We start from the raw sequence: 8,231 nt of genomic DNA, 5'->3' as shown, positions 1-8,231 counted from the left end.
AAATAAAGCATCTATACATTTGCAGGTGGCACATAACACTACATTAGTCTATTCATCAGTGTAACATTTACTTGCATAGCAAATGTGGTATAATTCCACTTTGAAATATGTATTTATGATTAGTTGAAGTCATTAAACACTGCTGGTACTTTGTGCTAGTAGAACACTAACTAGAAAATGTAATGCATGTCCATTAGTATTTAACAGATGACAAATCAATATTTCACTTTGATATAACCAAAATCTAAATTCGTATAATAAATATAGAACTACAAGCATTTCTCTATTTGCAGCAACAGGTTGTCTTATCCCTTCGTACTTTTTTTATTCTGCTGGCAACAATTATACCCCATTCAAATGTATACGATGGACTCAATTAGGGAAACCAATTCCATTTGAATTAAAACCTATTTTACTTGCTTTGGATAAAGTCATACAAATGCTCTCAAGTACAGGTTAAGGATGTCAGCGGCGTACTGAAGAATGCCGACAGCTGGAAGATACAGAGGAACAAAAAAAGTGTACATCTTTTAAATACAAAACAATAACAAATGGATACTTGGCTTTGAACTCTTTGCTTACATTCTTTTAACAAATAATTTAGAAAATTGTTGCATTGCAAACATTTCCAAGATAAGCAAATGAATCAATCCCCAAAGGTCTGAGCACACTAACGCTAAAATCACATTTAAAAGAAGAGTACAAAATAAACAGGCGTCATTCAAAATAGATTTCCAAAGAAGGTTAAAGACATCGCCTGGAGAACGGAGCGTTACAGAGATCTGTCCCAAATGTCTTAAGTGTTTTTCAGGTCATATTTAAAAAAAGAAAAAAGAATAAAAAAACACTTCTATTGACAGCAGGGTTTTGTTAATGTTTAGAAAGGTCCCTTCACAAAGTTATTCCAGATTTACAGGGGGTTTGCAGGAGCAGGTTGATGCAGAATTGAGCAGTGGTCGAAGCACATTCAAGTGAAACCTTGATCTCTTGCTGTTCCAAAGTCACCACTCTCCTCTAAATTACAAACACAATCATTTCTCAGCCCGGCCTACACTCGTGTGAGTTCAGCTGTTGTGCAGTGGCTCTCCATGTGTCTGCGCCGTTACTCCATGCTGTCGGGGTCTGCCTGCGCCATGTAGGCGTCCAGCTCAGCGTCCAGGTGACCTTTGGTTTTTGACATGTAGGCGTCCAGCTGGTTGTCCAGTTGTTCCCGGGTCACAGACTGCCGGTCTACTCCTCGACCCCGCCCGCGCCCACCTCGACCGGCAAAGCCACCGCGCCCTCGCAGGCCACCGCGGCCTGTAAGCAGACAGACATAAACAATGGATGAACTGCACTGAGTCAACAGTTCTACTCAGTGTCTCTTTAGGAACAGACAGAGGCATCTTATTCCCTCGCATAATTAGAGTGGCGCAGGAATAAGTCGTAAAACCCAGGGATGAGTTAGCATTTTAGCACATTCCGTTTGCTTGTCTTAAATACTTTTTGAGTTGGAAGCCTGATATCTGTAGTTGAAACTAGATAAGAAGATTTTCACATTTTGTTCTACAACATAAAATAGATCAGTGATAACCACACTGGTGAATGTCTGTAGCCTCAATGAGTCATAAAAACAGCAGTTGCTAGCGAGTATTGAATGACCCCTAGATTCCACGTGTCCGTCTGCGGCGCGTTACGACCGCGCCGCGGTGCTCACGGACACTTATCAATGGGTGCTATTCCACCACACGTGGCGCGTTATGGCTCAGAAGCGCCTTGGCGCAGGGCTTCTCTAAAATTAGGATGAATCCTATTTTTGACGCGGCGCAGCCGTAATGTAAGGTCGGGCAGGCAGGAAGTGGAACGGTCAGAGCATATAGCACATATATATACACAAACTAATTTTGCAGACCCTATCCCTCCGTAGTCTTTCAAGTAGGAGGAGAAATGCCAGCGTTCTCCTCCGGTTTACAGGCACTGTGTAAATTATATATATATAGAATAATTTTGATGATGAATGCATTTTTTTACCACTAAAATACAACACATCTTTGATTCATGTCGTTTATAACTGGGATATTACAATTATTATTAACTTTGTCTGTACAAAGTAGCCTGTCCAGGAAATATGCCCAAATCAACTAAAACTGCGAGCCGCCAGGCAAGATGCTCCGCTTCTGAAATGTGCCCGGTAGGGTATGACGCCGGAGGAGGCCGGACCAAAACCGCGGTGCTGCCGTAACGCGCCGCAGACGGACCCGGTGGAATCTATGGGTGAGACTATTGAGCATGATCATGGCGAATATTAGCTGCCTTTATCTTAGCGGTGGTGACATGAAGTCATGCCACTATGACCTGTCCTCTACAGCCTAACGTATACGTTTGCTTTTGTCAGTTGTGTAGTATGTGGAGATTATCCTGCAAAACAAAAAACATGTACGAATTATTGCAATGGTGGAAGCTAGTATTCAGATTCTTTAATTGAGTAAAAGTACAAATACCATAGTGTGGAAATACTTAATTTCAAGTTAAAGTACTGCATTGAGAATGGTACTAGTAAAGTAAAAGTATTTAAGTATGATTAGGAAAATGTACTTCAAGTATTCGTAGTAAAAGTAATCCAACATGTTTTAAAACAAAAGCCGCAAATCTTCACATTTAAGAAGCGGGAACTGTAAAATATATCTTTGTTTCTTAATCTGTTAACCCACTCATGGGTTTAGTTGCTTACATATAGTGTTGGATTGTTTAATCTATAACAAACAATCATATTTTAAAACCCATTCCTAAGTATTGGGTGTTAGTAAAGTAAAAGTTGAGTAAAAGGTACAAAATGGTCTTCCAAAATGAAGTACAGTAAAAATAGAAAGCAGTCAATGAAAATACAAGTACCTCAAATATGTTAAGTAGTTGAGTAAATGTAATTGTTTGTTTTAACCGAGCTTATTTCTGTAACGTTCCAAAGGAAAAATCCCTTTGGCTTTTGGTATAAGGATCCCAAGCAATGCTAACTTCAGGGTCCGACCTCACTCTTTATAGAGTTAACCATTAGCACTCTCACCTCTGGCAACTCCTCCTCGTGCAGCTCCTCGTGCAGCTCCTCGGGACAGAGCTCCTCCTCTGCCTACAGGTCCTCCACGGTTACGGCCTGCTCTGCGCATCGCCAGGCGCCCCGCAGAGCCACGACCTCGCATGGGCCCGCCTGTAGAAGCCACTCTCTTCCCTGTGCAACACAAAGTCACATTACAGCTACACCCAGGTTCCACAGTGAAGACAGTGACCTATTTATTGATGAAAGTGTGATGTTGTGGACACACACCTCTCAGGGACAAGGCACCTCTCATTATTCCTCCTCTTGCTCGTCCTCGAAGGCCTCCCCTGTTCATCCCTCTCATCCCTCCTCTGCTTCCAGGAGCTCCTCCCCGCATCAGAGCCCCCACAGGCCGGCCCAGCCTGGCCTGGATGTTGCTCTTCCCCAGGCGCTGCTTCAGGCTCTGACAAGTTATTCACGGACGCAAGTATGACTTTGTTAAAAATGTAGGACGGCAAATGTGAGGAGTAAAATGGTTGTTATAAGCACTTAACACCACGTTCAAACCCATGAATCATTTTTAACAAGAGTTCCAAAAAGGGCCTTTGACATTTTACAGAACATTCGGTAGCAAAAACAACAACAAAGTGAAATGTAAAAGTTCAGCTTAACAAAGTTTTGGTTTTAGAAAAGTAGCTGAGCTCTTCCCCTCCATGGTTGTCTCACACATCACATATTGTCTGATTAAGTGGTCAAAAACACACACTTTCAAACTCAGGGATTCATTATACAAAGAAGCACGTACAACCTTAGACAGAAGACCACTCACTTTCAATAGGCGCTTTCACACCAAGTACCTTTCCCAGGAATAGTTCCCGGAACTCTTAAGTTCTGGAACTATCTAGTAGATCGCGTTCACACCGGAATAAGTCCCTGATGGAGGATCACGCAAATGAAGCCGCCTACATCACTTCTTCTTCTGCTTTGGGTTTACTGGCAGGCCCCAAACAACTTCGGGTGGGAGTAAATCGCCACCCGAAGTCCCGGGTAAATCGCCAGAAGCGCCGACACCTCCTCATCACTCCACCGCTCCCACGTTTTATTTTGTGTTACCATAAGCTAGTCTCTCTTTGTTGGTGCGCTGGGCTAATGCAACAAATAAAATGGCAGCTTCACAGAACTTTTCGTAGTTTTACAGGGCGTGGTTTGAAATTTGCCCAGCCAATCAGAAATTGGAACCTTTTCCTCCCCAGGAAAGTACAACCTCTCTAGCAGGGACTGAAAAGGGGTGAAAAGGTTCCCGAAAAAAGTTCTAGTTCCAGATCTAGTTGGTGTGAACGCAAAATCCCAGGAACTATCAGAACTATTCCTGGGAAAAGTACTCCGGTGTGAAAGCGTCTTTTGTCATATTGGGAAAAATACTTACTGCTTGGCTGGAAAACCCTTTTCAACACTATAGTGTCTCTATAGGTTAAATGACTAGCTCTTCCTGCACTGTCTGGTTTCACTTCTACATCAACTAGAGCTGTGAGAAGTGCAGCTATGGGGACAACTGTCTTTCCTTCAGGGCAGCCTTCATGGACCTAATTTCCCCAATCATTGTTTGTTTCAAGTGTTAAGTTAAAGCTTATTTAGAAGCAACAATGTCAACAGTGATTCTCTTTTACGCACCTTTAACATGACTGTACTCATGTTGTATACTAGTATTTGGATCTGCTTTTCTTCCCCACAGGGTAGTATGTTTTAACCATTGTACCTATTATTTTTAAAGGATAATGGGTTTGTCTGTCAATGTAGTGGTGGTGTCACAAAAGAAGGTTGAACCAGGCTCAGCCTTGGCTGCATCAAGAATATGGCAAGGCACTGCATTGGCCAATCAGGGAGGAGCACTTTCACCTCGACCAAAGACTAAATGATAACACAGTGTTACAAACAGTGAGCATTGTTTTAGCTTCTGATTTAACACATGTAGCTGTCATTCCAACTGGATTGCCTGCCTACACATTCATCATCTCACTATAGCAACATGTAAGTCAAGCACTGTCTGGTGAATAAATCTCTTTTCAGTCACCAATAAGCATACAAAACATTAAAGTAAAACAGAGACTAAACAATTTTATTTTCATAGATTATGAGATTTGCCTGTTGGCAAACAAGTGCCTGCTTTTAAACCCAGGACACCACGGTTCTGCCAAGGGTACTTTTAACTGTCAGAGTTTATTTGTGGTACATTTGAACTCCATTCGACTCAACATTTAATTAGCAAAGAAAGCAAAGCACCTAAAACCTTATCTGACAAAGTTCCATTAACTGTTGAGGGAGAATCGTCACTCACAAACCCAATATTGTTTAAACTAGCATGCTATTGTCAATAGCATTTAACCCGATTATAAGAAGTCGAACCCCTTAAAAACTTGGTCAGTGATGAAAGGATCCATTTTTGTTGCGTTCAAGAAAATTCACTGTAAAGGTTAGACTAAACCAGTGGTTCTCAAAGTGGGGGGTCGAGAGACCAGGAATAAAAATGGTTATTAAAAAAAAAAAGATAAAAAAGAAAAAAAAGAAAATCATAATTTGAAAAAATATTGATTCGAAAATAATATGATGAAGTACAGTACTATTACGTCTCTGTTTCATTAAAGCTCGGCTCTGTGTGTGTGGAACGAGCCATTTTTGCGCACGCACCGGTACTGGAGATCGTTGTTGTTAGCTTCTGGTGCTAGCGAGCTACGCTAACGGATATAAGGAGTTTTTTCAACAACAAAGTGGAGGAGAGTCCCCTCCTATCAGACTGAGAGGCTCAGGGAACTAAAGGACACTCAGTGGGTCACCATTAATGTAAACAATTATTTCCGAGGCACACGTTTATATGATCATTATAGTTATAAAAAAATAAGAGAATAAATGAAAAACAGGTATGAAATACTATATGACAGTAAAAGAATAAAGTTTAAAAGGGTGATTTGTAAAATATCCATAAAGAAAAAGTAAATCTGTTTACAATTGTTTCATATGGGTGTTGAGAGATGTATCCATAGATCTCTTCATTTTGCTCTCAAAGTGCACCAGAATAATGCTTTAAACTTCAATATTTCTTTAGAAATCTGCCCGGGGGAGCTTGCCCCCGGACCCCCCTATCTGAGGTCCACACACCACCTATAAAAATAGCACTTTACCCTTGCTTACACCTATATGCGGTGAGCTGATTATGTGGTGGTGCGGTGCCCCCACAAATAGAATCAAAATCTGTGGGAAACACTGCTGTTACAGTTCTATTAACTTTTATATTATAGGCGTCAGTGCCGGTATACCTTCAATTTACAAAGTGGCTCAACATGGTTCCAACCAAAGGTCTAGTCGGACCTTTGCCCTCACCTGCTTGTGATTGAGAGCAGCTTGCACTGAGGGCCGGTTCTCCATCTGCTGGGCCAGCCGGCGGTTGCGGGCACTGGCCAAATGTTGCTGTTGCATGGTGGCTCGAATGCTAACAGCAGCAGGCTGCTTGTTCTTCAGCATGTTAGTGAAGCTTTAAAGGCGGGAGGGGAAAAAGAGGGAGGAAGTAAAAGAAGGGGACAGGGGATATAGAGAGGAGGAAGCAGGTTCCACATCAAGTCATGTCTCACATTATGGTGAAGCCACACAGCCTGTGATGGCTGTTTTATATGCAAGACTTATGTTCCACTTGTTGGCTCTCAATTTCTTTTTCATTCATGAACATCCAGAACGTTTTAGCATTTGTTTTCAAACAAGCACAAGATATGCAAACTTAGATGAAGAAAAACTCACAGTGCAAAGAGACTGGAGAACAGTAGCAGAGAGAAGGTACCAGAAGAAGAATGCGTTTTGCCACTTACAGGCCTCCAGCTGCCCAGCTGGGGGGGTCATCGTGCTGCAGCAGGAGAGGCCTCGGACATGAGGAGTGCCTGGCCACCCAGCCACTTACAGCATGGACCGTGACGTGTGGTACAAACCACTGAGAGACTCAGGAGGGAAGGGGACATAGGAGCTCTTGTCACGTCCAAGCTAGGACCGAGTACCAGGTCTTTGATAGACTTAGTGGAGAGGAGAAAGAATGAGAGAAGAGGGGAAGAAAGGAGCATGTGCTTCACTTCCACTGGTTTGAGAGAGGCAGAAAGGTGGGGCCCCATCTTCCTCGTTTAGCTCAAGCCTTCCTCCCCCCTTTATAGGGGTGCCGTATACTTGACGCATACTGTGCTGTTTAAGGTAACAGGAGGCATGAGTGCCAGGGCATTTGTAGGACAGCGGCCTGGTCCTGCATAGGATAACCTAGGCTTACCCAGTATGACCTTTACCCTCTCCCCTTGTCTAGAGGTGTGCACTGCTTACTAAAGATATTAGGCCTGGGCCAGCACTGTGTGCTCCTTAACTAGTATAAGTTAATATCACATCTGCCCCAAGAAATATTGACAGGACCAACATGGTTGAGTGAGCAGTGCACACACAGGGGACAGTTAGAATAGCCTCCATGTCGGGTCCGGTCCCCGACAGTAGCCTTCCGTAGGGAGCACTAGAACCTTCACAAGCCAAGGCTGGCCCTTGCATCTGGTGTGTAACTGCTGACAGGGTGCGTGGCGCCTCACCGCTCATTCAGGGACACCTTGGTGGTGCTTTTCAGGACCACTTTTTGGGAGGAGGGTGCACTCATTTTGACTTCGCTTGCAGGCTCCTGCAAACAGAAAGACAGAAATAAAAAAAGTTCTACTGGCAGTCCAAATGTACACTGCAATAACACATCATAAAAGAACATTAAATTGCACCACAAGCTGTAGCTTACTAACTGTTATGAAGTGCTCTCTGGAGATCGTCATGATCATGACCCTACAATCCGATAGAGCAAGTGTCTTTGATGTGTCACGAGAAAATACCAGGGGCCTCATTAATAAAACTTTGAGAAGGATTCATGTGACAAGATGGCGTGCGGACAAAATACAGGAGGTGCTTACGCAGAACAATATTCTGATTTCTGCTGATGTCCTGCGCCGGTTTCCATATATATACACAGTGGGGCAAAAAAGTATTTAGTCAGCCACCAATTGTGCAAGTTCTCCCAATTAAAAAGATGAGAGGCCTGTAACTTTCATCCTAGGTATACCTCAACTATGAGAGACAAAATGAAAAAACAAACAAAAAAAAAAACAACTGAAAATCACATTGTCTGATTTTTAAAAGAATTTATTTGCAAATTATGGGGGAAAATAAG

The 8,231-nt window shown here is 42.7% G+C and overlaps 1 protein-coding gene across 3 annotated transcripts; it reads right to left on the bottom strand.

Moving 5' to 3' along the window:
* Nucleotides 1-300: 300 nt before the first annotated feature.
* Nucleotides 301-7,692, bottom strand: chtopa (chromatin target of PRMT1a). Of its 3 annotated transcripts, none has more exons than XM_010790166.1 (5): nucleotides 7,612-7,692; nucleotides 6,386-6,536; nucleotides 3,299-3,473; nucleotides 3,041-3,202; nucleotides 301-1,299 (listed from the first exon to the last, which is right to left on the bottom strand). In XM_010790166.1, the coding sequence occupies exons 1-5, from the start codon at nucleotides 7,674-7,676 to the stop codon at nucleotides 1,103-1,105; spliced, it is 750 nt and encodes a 249-aa protein (XP_010788468.1). In that variant the 5' UTR covers nucleotides 7,677-7,692; the 3' UTR covers nucleotides 301-1,102. The 3 variants fall into 3 exon arrangements, with proteins under 3 accessions (XP_010788468.1, XP_010788469.1, XP_010788470.1); XM_010790167.1 differs by having other exon boundaries at nucleotides 6,797-7,691; XM_010790168.1 differs by lacking the exon at nucleotides 301-1,299 and adding an exon at nucleotides 2,050-2,397.
* Nucleotides 7,693-8,231: the final 539 nt, after the last annotated feature.

This window comes from Notothenia coriiceps, unplaced genomic scaffold (assembly GCF_000735185.1).
Source record: "Notothenia coriiceps isolate Sejong01 unplaced genomic scaffold, NC01 NC01_scaffold00033831, whole genome shotgun sequence".
In the NCBI taxonomy this organism is placed as follows: domain Eukaryota; kingdom Metazoa; phylum Chordata; class Actinopteri; order Perciformes; family Nototheniidae; genus Notothenia; species Notothenia coriiceps.
This window is presented reverse-complemented; position numbering and strand designations above follow the sequence as displayed.

Bases quoted from the DNA above. Each gene is read 5' to 3' on its own strand.
- chtopa (XM_010790166.1), bottom strand. From the start codon at position 7,676: ATGAGTGCACCCTCCTCCCAAAAAGTGGTCCTGAAAAGCACCACCAAG. The intron at 6,537-7,611 runs GTGAGGCGCCAC...CCGCCTTTAAAG, and splicing joins AAGGTGTCCCTGAATGAGCG to CTTCACTAACATGCTGAAGA. The intron at 3,203-3,298 runs GTGTGTGTCCAC...TGTGTTGCACAG, and splicing joins AGGTGCCTTGTCCCTGAGAG to GGAAGAGAGTGGCTTCTACA.